The sequence below is a fragment of the Heterodontus francisci genome, chromosome 1 (assembly GCF_036365525.1).
Source record: "Heterodontus francisci isolate sHetFra1 chromosome 1, sHetFra1.hap1, whole genome shotgun sequence".
In the NCBI taxonomy this organism is placed as follows: Eukaryota; Metazoa; Chordata; class Chondrichthyes; order Heterodontiformes; family Heterodontidae; genus Heterodontus; species Heterodontus francisci.
In genome coordinates, this window is record NC_090371.1 from 58615869 (window position 1) to 58634882 (window position 19014).

Consider the following 19014-nt stretch of genomic DNA (forward strand, 5'->3'; position numbering starts at 1 on the left):
GGACAACGGCAGCATGGTACAAAGTTGGCAGAGTGCCAGGAAACAGAGTAATGGTGAACAGTTGCTTTTCAGACTGGTGGCAGATATATATTTGTGTTCCCCAGGATTCAGTACCATGACTGCTACTTTTCACGATACATATTAATGACATACTTGGATGCAGAGGGCGCAAATTCAAAATTTGCAGATGACAGAACTTGGAAGCGAACGGTTTAGGTATTGACTTCAGGAGGACATTGACAGGCTGGTGGAATGGGCAGATGCGTGGGCAAATGAAATTTAATAAATAAGTGTGAAGTGATACATTTTGGGAGGAAGAACAAGGAAAAAGCAATAGAAAATAAAAGGTGCAATTCTAAAAGGGGAAACAGGGACAAAGAGACCTGAGAGTTTATCTGCACAAATGGTTGAAGGCGGCAGGGCAGTTTGAAAAAGTGATTGACAAGGCATACAGGATCCTAGGCTTTATAAATAGAAGTATAGAGTACAAAAGAAAGGAAGTTATGATGAACCTTTATAAAACACTGGTCCGGCCTCAATCAGGCTATTGTCTCCAATTCTGCACACCACAGTTTAGGAAGCATGTGGAGGCTTTACAGCAGGTGCAGAAAAAATTTACAAGAATGGTTCCGGGAATGAGGGTCTTCAGCTAAGAGGATAGATTGGAGAAGCGAGTGTTGTCCTCCTTAGAGGAGAGAAAATCAAGACAAGATTTGATAAAGGTGTTCCAAATCATGAGGGGTCTAGACAGAGTAGAGAGAGAGAAACTGTTTCCATGGATGGAAGGGTCGAGAACCAGAGGACAAAGATTTTAGGTGAATGGCAAAAAAACATTGGTGGCATGAGGAAAAGCTTTTTTTTTTAAATAAATGCAGCACGTCGTTAGGATCTGGAATGCACAGCCTGAGTGTGTGGTTGAGGCAGATTCAATAGTGGTTTTCAAAAGGAAATTGGATAAGAACCTGAAGGGAAAAAAAATTTCAGTGCTACAGGGAAAGGGCTGGGGAGTTGTATAGCTAAGTTACTCTTGCAGAGAGCAGGCATGGACACAATGGACCAAAAGGCCTCCTTCTATGCTGTAACGATTCTTAGATTCTATTCTGGCGTAACTTTTAGCCAGCACCTATGACCAATGCCATGGGAGGTCAATTAATATTTTAAAAAATTAGGGCAAAATAGATAGCACTCCTGACGCAGTCATACCTACAGTAATGAAGATGTGCTTTTAAGTCGATTTTTATGTTTAGTTTAGTTAGAGATACAGCACTGAAACAGGCCCTTCGGCCCGAGTCTGTGCCGACCCAGCAACCACCCATTTATACTGACCCTACAGTATTCCCATATTCCCTACCACCTACCTACACTAGGGGCAATTTACAACAGGCAATTTACCTATCACCTGTAAGTCTTTGGCTGTGGGAGGAAACCGGAGCACCCGGCGAAAACCCACGCGGTCACAGGGAGAACTTGCAAACTCCGCACAGGCAGTACCCAGATGCGATCCCGGATCTCTGGAGCTGTGAGGCTGCGGTGCTAACCACTGCGCCGCTCTATGTTACAATACCTCAGGCTCTCGCTAGTTGCTCTTGCGCGTCTTGCATTTATAGACAGCAGAAAGAAAAAGAAAATAACAATTTATATAATGCCTTTCACAACTTCAGGATGTACCAAACTGTTAGAAGTGCATCACTTTCAGTGTAGAATAATAGCCCAAACATTGAGAGAAAAGGTGTGGATCTCAAATCTTTGTAAAATAGTTAGATGATGATAGTAAAAGCTTGGTTGAAGACATCTGTTTTGAGAAGGCCTTTAAAAGGCCAGGAGGGAGGTAGACAGTGGGTGGGAAGGGACTTTCAGAGAGTAGTGCAGAGGTGGCTGAAGCCTCTACCACTTGCATTGGAGCAGAGTTAAATGCACAGGAGGCCAGAATCAGTACTGAAGGGGAATTCTGACTGGAATATAATGCAGAGTTATGATAGAGTGAGGCCATGGAGGGATTTGTAGCTGTTACAAGAGTTTTAAATTCAATCTATTGGGGACCGGAAGCTAATTAAGATTCATGAAGATAGGAGAATGGATAAACTAGGCTCAGTTTAGCACAGGATGCTGGCAGTGGAATTCTGAACAATTTTAGTTTATGGATTGTCGAGGCTGGCAAAAAGGTGTTAAGAAGTCAAGTTTAGAAATGGCAGGCATAGATAAGGATTTTAGCGGTGGTAGTGTAAGGTACAGGCAAAGGTGGGTAATGCTGCTGAGATAGAAGCTATGTTTTGGTAATAGATAGAATATGGAATTTGAAGCAGAGTTTTTTGCTGAACAGAGTTTTCAAATTACTTATGTAGTCTGTTCATCAGCCTTCTTAGTCAGCCTGGAGCTCGGTGACCAGTGGTATTCCGCAGAGATCTGTTCTGGGACCTCTGCTATTTGTGATTTTTATAAATGACTTGGATGAGGAAGTGGAAGGCTGGGTTAGCAAGTTTGCCGATGACACGAAGGTTGCTGGAGTGGAAGGCTGTTGTAGGTTGCAACGGGACATTGACAGGATGCAGAGCTGGGCTGACAAGTGGCAGATGGAGTTCAACCTGGAAAAGTGTGAAGTGATTCATTTTGGAAGGTCGAATTTGAATGCAGAATACAGGCTTAAAGACAGGATTCTTGGTAGTGTGGAGGAACAAAGGGATCTTGGGGTCCATGTCCATAGATCTCTCAAAAATGCCACCCAAGTTGATAGGGTTGTTAAGAAGACATATGGTGTGTTGGCTTTCATTAACAGAGGGATTGAGTTTAAGAGCCGCGAGGTTATGCTGCAGCTCTATAAAGCCCTGGTTAGACCACATTTGGAATATTGTGTTCAGTTCTGGTCGCCTCATTATAGGAAGGATGTGGAAGCTTTAGAGAGGGTGCAGAGGAGATTTACCAGGATGCTGCCTGGACTGGAGGGCATGTCTTACGAAGAAAGGTTGAGGGTGCTAGGGCTTTTCTCATTGGAACGAAGAAGGATGAGAGGTGACTTGATAGAGGGGTACAAGATGATGAGAGGCATAGATAGAGTGGATAGTCAGAAACTTTTTCCCAGGGTGGAAAGGGCTATCACCAGGGGGCATAATTTTAAGGTGATTGGAGGAAGGTTTCAGGGAGATGTCAAAGGTAGGTTCTTTACACAGAGAGTGGTGGGTGCGTGGAACGCACTGCCAGCAGTGGTAGTAGAAGCAGATACATTAGGGACATTTAAGCGACTCTTGGATAGGTACATGGATGATAGTAGAATGAAAGGTATGTAGGTAATTTGTTCTTAGAGTAGGTTAAAGGTTCGGCACAACATCGTGGGCCGAAGGGCCTGTACTGTGCTGTACTGTTCTATGTTCTATACCTTGAAAGTGACAATTTTTTTTTAAACTTACCAATGATGGACATGCGTTTTCTGTTGCTGTCGAAGTCCAACATAGCGAGCACTTGGTACGTCCTTTTTATGTCAAGTTCACTTATTGTAATGGCATTTTGCGTACGTGAAAGAAGGACAAACCCCAAATTCCTGGCTGCAGTAACGAGGGCCCCTTCATCTGGAGAGGCTGCTTGATATACAATTTGCCCTGTTCACAGATGCAAAAGACAATGTGGTCCAACTGCAGTACAAAGTTTGCAACACCAAGTTTAAAAAAAAAATCAATTCCCCTCCCAATTCACCGATGAAGATCCATGAAAGCCAAGGTTTGTCAAAGTTATCATCACTGCCCCAATAACCGACAGGAGACTGAATCAAGATAGATCCCAGTGCTAAATTTCTTCCCTGTGATGGACAACTCATCTTCCATGAGGTATTTCTACCCACCAACCTGATAGAATTGAACACCTTTTAACATTTTAGACTGTGTTGAGGAAGCCTAAAGAAAATGCATTATTGTTTTCAGATCAAAAATTTATATTTATATTTTAAAAATGGAATAAATTTTACAAAAGTAAACATTATTCTGTAACTAGTCCACTTCTCCTGCTTTCTAATATCAGAAAGCCATGATAAGTGACACCTTTTTCTGAGATGAGGTACTTCCTCTGAGACTTCCCACTAAGTCACTCCAGAATTATGTTAAATTTGCTTGTGTACAAATGTGAAGTTACGACTGGTATTAACAGCTCCCAACATGGTTTTGCTGGTTACTATGGAATATGCATTAGATGCTTTGGAGGCCTAGGATGCTTTTTTATCCTGTGACGAACAGGTAGGAATTTAAGAGACATCACAGAACAAATATATCTTCAGAACCCCATTGAGGTTGATTTATTAATTTTCATAAGGCTTTTAACCTAGTGCTGCATAATTCCCGAATGAGAAGCTGGCAGCTAGGAATTATAAGGTCAAATCTTCAATTGTGTCTGGAGATCCGTCATCCAGTTGCAAAATTTGTGTAAAGGTGGATGAGGAACTAAATGAACCAAATGAAATATGCCCCTTTTCAAAAATGATATTTTGTTGTTGGCAGGCTCACTGGGGGAATCTAGTATGATCTACTCCCCATCACTTTAGTCCCAAAATGTAGTAGCAGAATTACAGCAAACACCAAATTGCTGGAAAATGCTTTAAGTAATCAAAAAACAAGAAAAAAAATAATCAGACACTTCAGGGGGCTGTAACCGTACCAGGAAATACATTTGGTACCGTCAGAGTTTGCAGTGCCTTGAGAAATATCTAAAGTCCCTGATGCAAAAATGTACTTGTCTTCAGGTTCCCTCCAGCCCATTGATAGAATTTTGCTGATAAACTCATGACAAGCACATAGCCCACTGCACTTCCATTATGCCTACTTCTTTCCATATGTCAGAAGTGAGGTCACTAGGTATCGGTTTTCACAGATAGCTAACTGAATTGTTGAATGTGACCCTAAAATACTAACACAAATACTGAAAGTCAAATTAATAAAATTGACCTCATTCAGTTGCCTTGAAGCAATTGCCTCGGTCACACATTATTATTCAAGGTAGTTTCATTTGTACAGATTATCCACTACTTTGAAATTGTTTGCCAGCTTTTCTAAGTTTTGCAATTGGCATGCATGCATCTATTGAATGATACGTGAAACTTAAGGCCCCAACTTGCCTGTTCTGGTGCTTGAAGTGGATGTTTAAGATCCTGCGGTACTACTGAAAGAGCAAGGAACCCTTTCCCTCTTGTTCTGGCCAACATTCCTCGCTCAAGCAACATCTTAATTAGTCATGGCTATTGGTCAGATCTTTCTTTCTGTTTAAAAAATGCTGCACCTTGCACATCCACTGCATTTCAAAGCAATATATTTTATGTGAAGCACTTTGGAACGGTAAACAGAAAAGGAGGCTCGATAGGGGTCAATGTGTGATCTGATCACCCCCACCACAAGCAGGATGCCACATTCCGGTACCATGGGTCAAAGCATTGGGCTGACAATATTTTAACTCCATCTCCGACCGACTCTCTGCTAGCTATTCCTGCTAGCATGGAATCATGGCTTCCCTAATGGCAGTCTGGACTGTGAAATTCCAGTTATATCTTTCTTTCAACAGCATAAACATGGCAATAAAACAATGAAACAGGAATAGCTACAATTAGTTAAACCTAGAAAAGAAAGGATTCTTTATGAAAAGATCAGGCACAGCAATCAAAAGGTACTATCAGTGCTTGTTCCCTCAGTAGCTCACACATTTCCAAGTATTTGTACCAAAACTTAACTTCATAACACTGTTCAACATGGGGCATGCCCCTGTTCTTAACTTACCATTATTATCTTCCACCATTACAGTGTGACATATTGCAATAAGTTTAAAGAACTCTGCCACTGCTGGATCTTTTCTTGATTGGATAAGTTGAGGCAAGTAATGATCATAAAATTTGAACTTCCCATCAGCATAGCTGTTCCAGCTGAAGTCCACAAGCTGCAGAACAAATGATGCTTGAATTTTAGATTGTCTTCAGCTTATTATTGATTATTTAACAAATATTTTTGGTCATCACAATGATTAACTGGTGGAAATTGCAGCTCAAGGAAGGAGGTCAGTCAAGCTGTCTGACAACAGAGATGGCAGAAGAGTCTGATGGGCGTTGGAGAATTAGAACTTGGTGTCATCATTTGGAACCTGATGCCATGTCATCAATTAACATTACCAAGGGACAGCATGTCAATGTGCGAGAGGAGGGGGCCAAGATTAGACCCTTGGGGAATTCCAGAGGTAACAATGCAAGGGCATTAACTGATGATGTTCTGGCTTGGCAAGAGTGGAACCAAGCAAGGCAAGTCCCATTAAGTTGGTCAACAGAGGAGAGACTTTGGAGAAGTATTGTGTGATCAACAATGCCAGAGGTTGCAGGTAGGGTTGAGAGGATGAGGAGGAGTGACATATTCTCAGTGTCCTGGTGCACTATCAATTAAGACTATGGCAGTGGTGCACATCTGATAGGACAGAATCAAACAGGGAGTTGCGGAAAAGATCGACACAGATTGAAAAACAACATGTTCAAGGACATCGGCGAGGGAAGGGAAGTTGAAGATGGGGCAATAGTTTTGCAAGGCCAGAGGAGTCAAGGAGGTTTTTTTTTTTTAAGAAACAAGTTATGATGCTATTTTGAAAGATGAGAGCAGTAGGCAAGGAGAAGGATCCATGTATAATGCCAGCTAGCACGGGGGCCAGGAAGGGAACTGGGAGGTCAGCATTTTAGTGGATACAGGGGCAAGTCACAGTCGGTGGGTTTCATGGTCATGAGAGGGCATGAGTTGAGCAAGGACACAAATTGAATTAAGCCAATCATCTCAGCTCCATAACATTACTGCAGGAGTTCCTCAAGACAAAGTCCTAGGCCCAACCATCTTCAGCTGATTCAATGACCTTCCAGCCCTCATAAGGTCAGAATTGGGGAAGTTTACTGATGGGAGTAGTGCTCAGTTTCATTCAACACTCCTCAGATCATGAAGCAGTCCATGCCCAAATGCAATAAGACTTGTACAACATTCAGGCTTGGCTAAAGCAGCAAGTAACATTTGTGCCACTCAACTGCCAGGTAATGACCATCTCCAATAAAAGAGAGAGTTAAACATGTCCCCTTGACATTCAATGGCATTACCATCATCAAATCCTCCACCAACATCATTTCGACGGTCATCATTGTCCAGAAATTAAATGGACCAGCCATTGTGTAGCCACTGTGGCTACAAGACCAAGTCAGAAGCTAGATATTTTTGGAGAGTGACTTATCCCTGACCTTCCACCATCTACAAGGCGTAAGTAAGGAGTGTAATGGAGTATTCTCCACTTGCCTGGATAATTGCTTCTCCTACAACTCTTACGAAACTCAACACTATCCAGGAAAAAGCAGCCAATGTGATTGGCACCCCATCCAACATTCACTCCCTCCACCACCAGTACACTGTGGCTGCAGTTCATATCAACTACAAGATGCACTGTTGCAACTCGCAAAGGCTTCTTTGACAGCATCTCCTAAACCCTCAACTTCTACACGAAGAACAAGGGTAACAGGTGCATGAGAACACCACCACCTCCAAGATTCCCATACCACCTGCCCCCCCATCCTGACATGGAACTATATCACTAGTCCTTCGCCATCACTGTGTCAAAATCCTGGAACTTCCTTCCTAACAGCAACATGGATGCGCCTGCAGCACATGTACTGCAGCGGTTTAAGGGGAACAGCTCACCAACACTTTCTCAAGGGTAGCAATAGCTGGCCTTGCTAGGGATGGGGGATTTTTGGAGCAGGGGAGATTTGATAGGGGTACAAGATAATGATGGGTTTAGATAAAGGTAGACAAAGAAAAGCTGTCCACATTATCTGATGGTACAGGTCTAGGGCACACAGATTTAAGGTTTAGGGCAAGAGATGCTGGTAGGATGTGAGGAAAAACTATTTTATGCAGCAGGTGATAATGACCTGGAACTGTCTACAAGGATGATAGAAGCGGGGACAATTAATGACTTCAAGAAGAAACTGAATGAGCACTTGTGGGGAATAAACTGGCAGGGCATTCGGGCTCGAGCAGGAGATTGAGACTGACTGGATGTTCCACAGAGAGTCAGCATGGATTCGATGAGCTGAATGGCCTCCTTCTATTCTGTAGTAACTCTGTGATGCCCACAAGCCTTAAGTGAATAACAAGAGAAAAACTAGACAGAAACATCTGTTCAGAGCTAAGGCAGGAGGAGCCTTGGTGGGCAAGGTAAAAGATCAAGGGTTCAGCAGAAGTGGCTGAATGGATGGTGTCACTTAGTGATAATCAAGTCCATGATCTCCTTGGTCATATTAAAGAGGCTGTGGAGGGGGCTGGGGAGAGAGTGTAAAGTTACGATTAGCAGTTCAGTCATTATTACATTTGCTTAAACTGCTCACAACTTCTGGAAAGTACAGGGAACAAGACCTAAGTGTTTGGTGTGGTCCATCCAGATCTGGCAATAAATATCTTAATCATCTGTGTGCCAGATACACTCAAGTTGTGCTCTTGGACTTGAGGGAGTGAAGATGAGGGGCCATACCCAAGGAAAAAGACCAGGATGAGTCATGTATGGGTTTTCCTTGAATATAGGCAAAAGTGGTTTGCTCCACAAACCACTGACCACCTCGAGGCGCTTACCCATTGTCTCTCGAAACAAGGAGGCCAAAGAAGGAGAAGGCGGCAAAAGGTACTGATGAGGGAGTGCTGCAACAGGTTGAAAGCTGCACAGGTATTGTAACAAAAGGAGGGGCAAAGGCTGGACAGCTGGTAATTTGATAGTACAGTTGTAAGTGACTTGGGGAGAGAGTTTATTTCATGGGCAGATGCAAAAGTAATTAGTCAGAGATGACCAAAATGATGGCAATAGAGAGAACACATGAGATGGCAAGGTCCAGGGAGTGGTCATGAATATGGGTAGGAGAGTTTATATGGAGAGAGAAGTTAATGGAGGAGAGAGCTCGGTTAGCTAAGATGGAGATTGAGATCACCAAAAACCAAGCGTTTGCCAGTGCAGAAGTTGTGGGAGGAAAAGAGAGGCCACCTTGATGAAAAAACAGGAAAGTCTGCCAATGCCCAATGAGCAGAAAAATTGAAGTGAAAATCTGCTTTTCAAAGGAAACATAACTCTTTCTACCCACCCTTCACCAACTTTCCCCCTCCCAAATAGTCGTCTCCTCTCATTCTAACCATGTAAGCAAAAGGACTTCTACAAATCAAGAGATAATGAACCATCATTCTTCTCCAGAAGAAAACTTGTATCCAACAATGCATGCTGAAATGGAAAATGTGACTGTGATCAGATATAAGCCAAGTATGTGTAAAATCTGAACAAGATCAGTGTGAAGGATATTAATTAACAAATTTACATTCAGGAAACGAAAAAATACAACTCAGTCTGATTGTTGGATCACATATTAAAGCCTTTACCAAGTGGTTCTTCACCAAAAACATTCCCCAAAATGAAAAAAAAAACATTGGCTCACAGACCACTAACTCTTCACTTTATAAATCACATCCCAGTGTTCAAATGCCTCCATATAGCATAGCCCCTTCCTATTGCTGTAATGTCTCCTTATCTCTAACATTCCCCAGCCAGACAACTCTGTTCCTACAACTCAGGCCTCTTATGCATACCCACTTCCTTTGTCTCACCAACCTCTGGAATTCCCTCTCCACTCTTTTGCATGTCTCTCCTTCAGAAGAAAGAAAGTCAGGGTTATGATCCCAGAAAGCATAACCATCAACTGCTGATAAACGTCTCGTATTGAACCTTAGTTTACACAAAATTCAATATTTAGCTATTTAAATTAATGAAGGAAGCATGTTTAGATAAGGTTGCTTGTTTATTTACAATTTTCATTTCAAAATCCTCTTATCTTTGATGAGCCAAATCTGACTGTCATGAGGTACCCAAGATTGGTCACCCATAGCTCATCCTACCAATTTTCTATCCCCCATCCTTTGTAAACTCCATTTGACACACCTTGGACTGGGAACAGAGAAGAGGAAAACTCAACACTTTATCCTTCCTTTCTCTGGCAAGAATTTCAAGGCTAATGCCTAATCCCGTCATGTTCCTCCTCCACTTCCTTACACTCATTATGCAATGATCAGCTTGTCTACAAATCCATCTATAGGTGCATCTATATAGCACCTGTAACATAAAATAGACACTTCAGAGAGGGTGGTGATGGTGGGGGGTGGGGGGGGGGGTGGGGGGGGGGGAACAATCTTAATTTTTCTAGAATTTAGTGACAAAGGAATTAAACAAATGTCATTTTTATCCTAGTCTTACAGAGCAGCCCCTTGTATTAGTGCATCCTAAAACAAATTACACTTGTTAAGTAGAGGTAAGATGAATGGATTGCTTTCAACTTATTGGATCATGTCCAAGGAAGAAATTCCTCTGCATGATCTTGAAAATGATGTTATTAACCTATTCAAAACAGCTTTACCACTGCAAAAAATGACTAAAATTTCACCGGAGCTCATTAACTAATCATTAAAAAAGATCAGAGGAAAATTTCTGGTCAAAGAAATATCTTGTATAATTGGACACCATCCTAAAAATTGAGAACCAACTTCAGTGAGGAATACATCAACAGAGCTGTGTATGCTTCAAATATCCGCAGCACGATTTCAGTAACTTCACCCTCACGTAACTGACATACTAAAATTAAGTAACCATTTAGGTTTACCTCTACTTTGTCAGTCTTGTCTCCCGCACGGTTGCGTAATTCACCTGTAGAAGAAGCAGAAGATTGTACTGAGAACCTGGAGCCATCAGTGGCAGTCTGCACAATGCATTAGTAATTAAACTCATTCATCACCCACGGACTTCACTGTGACGGTCCTACAGAACCCGTTGCTACTGACTGTGCTGCTTACAGCAGAAATATTCAGATGGTTATTGGCCATTTGCTTTGAGCGATCAGTGACTCCAGCCTCTCTTCTGCTAGTGGATCCAAGAACATCCAATTTGCAAAAGCAGAGGCATTGGTATCCAAATATAAAAGTTCAATTAAAAAAAAAAAGGATTGGTGCCAGATGACAGCAAGTTTCATTCCTATCTTTCAAAAGAGAAGTTGAAATAACCAAGGAGCTACACCCCAGTTCTCTTCACCTCACTGGCAGGAAAAACACTGGAATCTTCGTGAAAAGATCAGCTAACAAAATATCTGGAGACAGAGAATATAATTTTTTTTTAAATCAGCAAGGCCATGCTTAACCCAACACTATTGAATTTTTTTTTTTTAAGAGTAGTAACTGAAAGAGTATCAAAGGCAATGCAATGGATGTGGTATACATGGACTTTCAGAAGGTCTTTGATAAAGCACAATGCACTCATTGTAAAGGTCATGGTGTATTGAGTCATGATCAAGCAGCAGATTGCTTTGAAGTCATCTTTCAATCCAGAGAACCAAGGTTGGAAGGGAAAGGAATGTTTCTCAGATTGACAAAGTGGGAAGTGGTGTCCTGCAGATTTTTGTGCTGTTGTTCACCGTATACATAAATGACTTGGATTCAGAAATTGGAAACAAAGCATTGAGGTTTGCCGACAAGAAATAGGTTCAGGACTACTCCATTCAGCCTCCTGAACCTGCTGTGCCATTCAATAAGACCACACCTGATCTTCTATCTCAACTCCACCTTCTGGCACTATCCCCATATCCCTGGATTCCCTTAGTATCCAAAAACATCTGTCTTCAATACATTCAATGACTGAGCCTCCACAGTCCTCTACATACATACGTGCATATGAATTAGGAGCAGGAGTAGGCCCCTCGAGCCTGCTCCGCCATTTGATAGGATCATGGCTGATCTGACTGTGACCTCAACTCCACTTTCCTGTCTATCTGCTATAACCTTTGACTTCCTTGTCAATGAAGAATTGATCAAACTCAGCCTTAAATATTCAATGATCCTGCCTCCAATGCTCTCTGGGAAGAGAATTCTTCAGACCAACAACCCTCAGAACAATTTCTCCTCATCTCCGTCTTCATGGGAGACCCCTAATTTTTAAACTGTGTCCCCTGGTTCTAGTCTCTCCCATGAGAGGAAAACATCCATTCAGCATCACCCGGTCAAGTCCCCTCAGGATCTGAAATGCTTCAATAAAATCTCCTCTCATCCTCCTAAGCTCCAATGGATACAGGCCCAACTTTCCCTCGTTAGATAACCCCTTCATCCCAGGAAATCAGTCAAGTGAACCTTCTCTGAACTGCTTCTTGCACAATTATATCCTTTCTTAAGTAAGGAGACCAAAACTGTACACAGCACTCAGATGTGGTCTCACCAATCACCAATGTAGCAAAACTTCCCTTTTATATTCCATTCCCCTTGCAATAAACACCAAAATTCCATTTGCCTTTAATCACTTGCTGTACTTGCATATTAACCTTTTGTGATGCATGTACCAGGACACACAGATCCCTTTGTACTGCAGAGTTCTGCATTCTCTATTTCGATAATATACTGCTTTTCTATTCTTCCTGCCAAAGTGGACAAATTCACATTTTCCCACATTATACTCAATCTATCAAATTTTTCCCCACTCATTTAACCTATCTTTATCCCTTTGCAGACTATGTCTGCTTCACAACTTACCTCTCCTACCTATCTTAGTGTCATTCGCAAATTTAGCAAGCTTACATTCGGTCCCTTCATCCAAGCCATTGATATAGATTGTAAATAGTTGAGGCCCCAGCACTGATCCCTGTGGCACCCAGCAACGCATCAAGACTCCTTCGAAACACACAATATCTACCACCTAGAAGGACAAGGGCAGTAGTTGCATGGGAACACCACCATCTGCAAATTCCCCTCCAAGCCACACACCATCCTGACTTGGAACTAGATCACTGTTCCTTCACTGTCGCTAGGTCAAAATCCTGGAACTCCCTTCCTAACAGCATTGTGGGTGTCCCTACCCCACATGGATTGCAGGAGTTCAAAAAGGCAGCTTACTACCACCTTCTCAAGGGCAATTAGGGATAGGCAATAAATGCTGGCATAGCCAACGATGCCCACATCCCACGAATGAATAAAAAAAAAACTCCACTAGTTACAGCTTGCCAACCCAAAAATGACTAATTTATCCCTACTCTCTGCTTCCTGTTAGCTAACCAATCCTCTATCCATGCTAATATGTTACTCCCTACACCATGAGCTCTTATTTTGTGTAATAAACTTTTATGTGGCACCTTATCAAATGCCAAATTTCTATTTAGTGCGGTCATAAACTGCAGTTACTGTCAGGGAAGACAGCTACCCAAATTACTGCATGGGCTCAATTTCTTGGATCATCTTTTAGAACAATATACCAGTCATCTTGGATTTTTATTTTTATTTTTATTTTTTTAACATTCTTGCTTCTATTTGTACTTTCCTGTGCACACCTCCATGGTTCAGCATTTAGTAACAGTTTCTATTTATACTTCTACTTTTCTACTGCCTACCTAAGCATCCCAGAACCCACAGATTGCATTGTGAATAAATTGCATTATACAATTGGAAGAACGTAGATTGAAAGATTACTCATGGCCCTTGAGGCTCCATGATATGCAGCTATGCAGCCCACAAAGACACATATTTGGGTAATGTAGTCCGCAAAGGACTTACAATGCATTGTTCAGATTTCACTTTAGGAACCTGGTGAGAAATCAACTCAAGGCAACTTCATTTATATCACAGTGTTAAACCCAGATTATGGCCATCTCCTGCAGCAATGCTGCAAGACAAACACAATATTAGCACGTGAGATATGCAGTAAAATCTGTTTTTTTAATATTTCAATTCATTCATGGGATGTGGGCAGTGCTGGCAATGCCAGCATCTATTGCCCTTCAGATGGTGGTGAGTCGCCTTCTTAAATCGCTGTAGTCCGTGGGGTATAGGTACATCCTCAGTGCTGTTATGTCAGGAGTTCCAGGATTTTGATCCAGTGATGAAGGAATGGAGATATATTTCCAAGTCAGCTTGGTGTGTCACTTCACAGAAATGTTCCAGCACAGAAGGAGGCCATTAGGTCCGTCTTGTCTGTGCTCGCTCTTCGAAAGTGCAATTTACCTTATGCCACTCCCCCACCTTCACCCCATAGCCCTGTACATTCTTCCTTTTCAGATAACACTTGCAGGTGGTGTTCCCATGCATCTACTGTCCTTATTCCACTAGGTAACAGAGATCGCGGGTTTGGAAACTGCAGTCAGAGAAACCTCACCGTATCCAGGCGGTATTAGAGATGAACAGGTTATGATCTAGCTTTACATCACAAAGCATGAAACATACCATATTTGGTGCCATTGATACTACACTTCTTAAATGCCATGATGTTCTGCGTAAGAGTTCCTGTCTTATCAGAGAAGATGTACTCTATCTGTCCAAGCTGCTCTGTCAGTGTGGTTGTGCGTGCTTTGGCTGGAGTATCCTTTTCAGCATAATACATCTGGAGATCCCAATTTATGAAATAACTCTGACCCATGCGAATCACTTCAACACTAAGGGAGAGATTACAAAGAATGTTATGAGAATTGTCTACTTATAAAAAAAAAATCAGGAAGACAGCGCAAGCAGGTGAAGCCACTTGCATGTTATCGCTTCAAATGCAATCCATTCATTCTTTTTTCATAAATTTAGTGATATTTTAAGTTTCAACCTTTTCTTTTCTCTCGAACACACTGATTTACCACAAGTTGTTAGCAGAAAGAGGACTTTTCAAACATAGCTCTCCATGGAATCAGAAATGACAGCAAAGGAGACACCGTCTCCTTTGGATTATTAAGCCAGTAACATAACTGTTGTTAATTTGTTAGTGCAAATAAGAGAATAACCAGAAAATGGTCTCCAAGATGGTCTAGCAAGCCACTCAGTTAAAGGCAATTCGGGATGGGCAATAAATGTTGGCCTTGCCAGTGACATCCACATCCTGTGAATGAATTTTTAAAAAGGAAAGGTCATGCACTCAACCATGTGCCTTATAGGGATTCTTTCCTTTCACGCAGGCACACAAATTCAACAAAACAGAACAAGACACATTTACCTGACATAAAGTGAAATGGGTACCAGTGTATTCATAACAATGATGTAACCCCAGAAGGCAATGAAACCTCTGTATGAAGGTGGATCGTCCTCCCCATCATCAAGATACCAGGATTGGGTGAAATTGCCAAATTCGCTTTGCCAGAATGTGTGTCCAATAGCAAGGCCAGTTGACAGAAGAATGAGGAACAGAAAGATCTAGAAAGAAAGAGAATTGCACATATAAATCTCTCATTTCACTGAAGTAAAAAAAAATGCTGCTGCATAATTGCACATCAGGATAAGGTTCTTTTACCAAGTAAACTATGTAATTCATCAGCTGATCAATTTTGGTCCTTTTGAAGTTTGTTTTTCCACCATTCCTCATGATTTTGGTGTCAGCTCCTGCAAGACAGTAGTACAATAGGCTTATTATTATTCTGGCAAAGGCTATTATTCGAATGGTGTTTTCTATCTCAGCAACCTTACCATCCTAAATGCTAAAAAGGTAGCAAACTGAACTGCAGTGTCAGATATCACGATCAGTGCTTTCCTTGCACATCAAGGCCTATGGAAGGAATGGGGCTACAGTAATTATACATATATAGCAAACAAATTTATTTTAAGGCTTCAAAAAAATCCAAGGTAGTTACATGTGCCAAAAAAAAAAAACGAGCATTGGAAAACACTTTGGAACTTATGAAACATTCTGATCGATTTTCTCAGAAGCTCATAGCCCAACCTCAACTGCAGAATATTTATGACGGTTAAAAAAAATCCAGACATGCTCTAAACAAGTGGGAAAATACCAATCCAGCTTGGGGTACCTTCTCAAATCATGTTAATCCAAGAATTGCCGAAATAAACATGGTGAAATACCTGCAAATATTACGATTCCATGAGTCGCGTCTGTATTGCGGACTGTGCAGCCACGCAGTAGGATTGAGTTCACATCCAGGGCATAACTCTGGTTCCTCCAGTATAGGGTTCCTATAAATTTGTCCAGTCGATTGTTTGGCTCTTCACATTCTATTAAACCTAGAACAAACATCGTTGTTTGTCTTTAGGCTAACAGAGTACTAAACATCTTCCAAAAAAGGCAAGACCCTAAAATTACTAATTTTGTACAATGTGCAGCACAATTTAAACTGTGCATGCATGAAGCCACAACTGCTCAGGTGGAGTGTTTGTAATTTATTGAGAGCGAAACTAGCCCTCAATAAAAAGGGAAGGGAAATAGAGGTCAACAATGCAGAAACACCAAGGCAGGCTCTCAACCCACCCAAAACAAAAGTGTAATGCTCATGTCATGGGGCATCAGCAGCCTGAGTTTAACATTTGCTTTCAAATTTTGCCTCCAGAGGCTCTCTCAGAAATCCATCTTGCAACAGGCAACTATTCCTTTACATCAGAGTGCTACTTTTGAAGGCAAGGTTTCATACACATTGGCCCAGATTTTGCACTAAGAATAATGGTGAAGCTCTCAGTGTTATCATGGAGTAAACTGGACAGCAAATGTCAGTGTCCACACATGCCTTGATGTTCCACAAGCTGCACTACCTCACCGGCTGAATCGATGCTCAGTAAATTGGGCATTTATTCTCTGCAGTTTACAAGAATGAGAGGCGATCTCGCGAAACATACAAGATTCTGAAGGGGCTGGAAAGGGTAGAAGCTGAGAGATTGTTTCTGCTGGTTGGGGAATCTAAAACATGGGGGCAGAGTCTCAGGATAAGGGGCCGATCATTTAAGACTGAGATGAGGAGAAATTACTTTACTCAAAGTGTTGTGAGCATTTGGAATTCTCTACCCCAGAGGGTTGCAGATGCTCCATCGTTGAATACATTTAAGGCTGGGATAGACAGATTTTTGGTCTCTCAGGGAATCAAGGGATATGGGAATCAAGGGATATGGGAAGCAGGCGGGAAAGTGGAATTGAAGCCCAAGATCAGCCATGGTCGTATTGAATGGCGAAGCAGACTTGATGGGCCATATGGTCTACTCCTGCTCCTATTTCTCATGTTCTTCTGATGCTGAAAAGATTGTGAAATTAGTACTTATCCACTAAACATGCCAGAAAAAATTTCTGCTGGTACCTTCAGGTGTAAGTGCACTTTTAAAAGGTATGAAGTCTTAATTCCTGCCAAACAAACTCTCTGGCAGTGAAAATTTTCTTTTTAAAGTGTGGAGTCTCATTGCTGAAGAACTTATTGTTGGAGATTTTTTTTTGTTTTAAATCAATTTTTTTTTTACACTTTCTGTGTCTCTTTCCTCTTAATCCCATCTTTCTCTCACTTTATTTCATTTTCTGTACAATTAATTGAATTTTTTTTTTATTTGTTCATGAGGTGTGGGCATCACTGGCCAGGCCAGCATTTATTGCCCAGTGTCTTACTAATACTTGCTGGTTTAAATTCTGCGTGTCACTCAGAATTTTTCAACTCAAATGGCTGACGAGACCTGCTGTTGTTTGCCCGGCTCACACGATAGATACCCTGTAGAGGGCGCCTTGGTGAAAAGGATCTCTAGTAACTGCAAGTTGCCACTCAAAAGCCTGTGGGCAGCTGTAAGCATAATGAATGGCAAACACTGTTCAATCACTGCTGATCACAAAATCCGGGCCATTGATTTCAAATGTATTTGTTGACACTAACATTTCTTTTCAAATTTGAACTTCGTGTTCAACCAGTGTGACTACATTGTTGTAAACACACTCACCATCAAAAGATTCCAGATCCTTTTCTTTCTTAAGCAGTATGTCTGTAACTTCCAATGACATTTTAAACTTCAGGTTAGTTTCACTGAAAGCATAATGAAATGAGATCCATTAACAAAACTGAGTAGTAATAAATAATTCAAGCATAGGTCAATTTTCCATTTTGCAAGAATAGTTGTTTATATTCCCCAATGGAGAGCCATTGGGTAGAACATTGACTTTATACCCAGGTTCCTATGTGAATCTTACAGCTAATAGAGAGGAGATGGCATTCAACCAATTTCCTAATGGTAACAACATATGCTGTAATTATTTGGTACAGGGCAACATTAAATTGACAATCCTGCTCAGCAAGGTTGTCTTCATTTTTGTACTGAGATGAACGTAAAATGCTCTGTGTCCCAGAGTCATGGGACTCAATTTTAAAGAGCACTGGACATCCGGATCCGTGGCAGGGGGGGGGCCTGAAGATGGCCCTGGATGAGGCCTGCGATGGACCTCGATGCCAGCAGGGCCCAGCTTGATATTACAGATGGCGAGGCCTCGTGGTGGCCTTCCACTTGGCAACGGGACTGCAATTTAAATAAATTAAAATAAGTGAATTAATTTATCTTACGTCACCTCCTGATGTCCCGCTGCAATCTTCAGCCCGGCGGCTGCCGTGCCTTTGGATCCCCATCCGGGGAAACGAGGCGGAACACTTGTGTGTGGGGCAGGGAGGGGTCAAATTAGCGCCATGGGTGTAGGGGATGGTGGTAAGGGTTGTAGTTGACAGTTTGGAGGGGTGGGAGGAAGGTCAGATAGTAAAGGTAAGCATTTTGGGGAGGGAGGAAAGGGCAAATAATTAATTTAATTGTTATTGGTTGGGATGGGAGAGGAGCAAGAGAGATGTATTTATTTTAATTCCATTTCCCTATAAATATTTAAAATTTCATAGTAGGGCTGACAGCCCTTTAAAATGTCATCAGCGCCTGTGCACAGGCAACTGATGCCATTGCCGGGGATGGACAGCCAGCCCCCTCCACATGATCGGGGTGGGGGGAGGGGGGGGGGGGCACGCGCCGGTTATTTAAATGACTCACCGCGTTCGGAATTGCTCTTTGGTGTGCGGCCTGCACAGGCGGGCCACCATTCTTTTGCCCGCCATCGATTATAAACTTCAGCCCATGGAGTCATAACAGCAGAGAAAGTGGCTATTTGGCCCTTCGAGTTCATGCCTGCACTCTGTAGAGCAATCCAATCAGTCCCAATCCCCCACTCCAGCCATGTAAGTTTATTTCTCTCAAGTTCCCATACAATTTCCTTTTGAAATTG

At 42.0% G+C, this 19014-nt stretch overlaps 1 protein-coding gene across 1 annotated transcript in view; it reads right to left on the minus strand.

Moving 5' to 3' along the window:
• atp8b1 (ATPase phospholipid transporting 8B1) overlaps nt 1-19014 on the minus strand; it is an 86951-nt gene that overhangs the window by 53672 nt on the left and 14265 nt on the right. The window contains exons 8-15 of the mRNA XM_068031017.1: nt 17703-17785; nt 15864-16022; nt 15301-15389; nt 15007-15203; nt 14256-14464; nt 10667-10710; nt 5745-5901; nt 3402-3590 (exon numbers count right to left, since the gene is read on the minus strand). Coding sequence (XP_067887118.1) covers nt 3402-3590; nt 5745-5901; nt 10667-10710; nt 14256-14464; nt 15007-15203; nt 15301-15389; nt 15864-16022; nt 17703-17785 — 1127 coding nt within the window. The remainder of the gene's footprint in view (nt 1-3401; nt 3591-5744; nt 5902-10666; nt 10711-14255; nt 14465-15006; nt 15204-15300; nt 15390-15863; nt 16023-17702; nt 17786-19014) is intronic.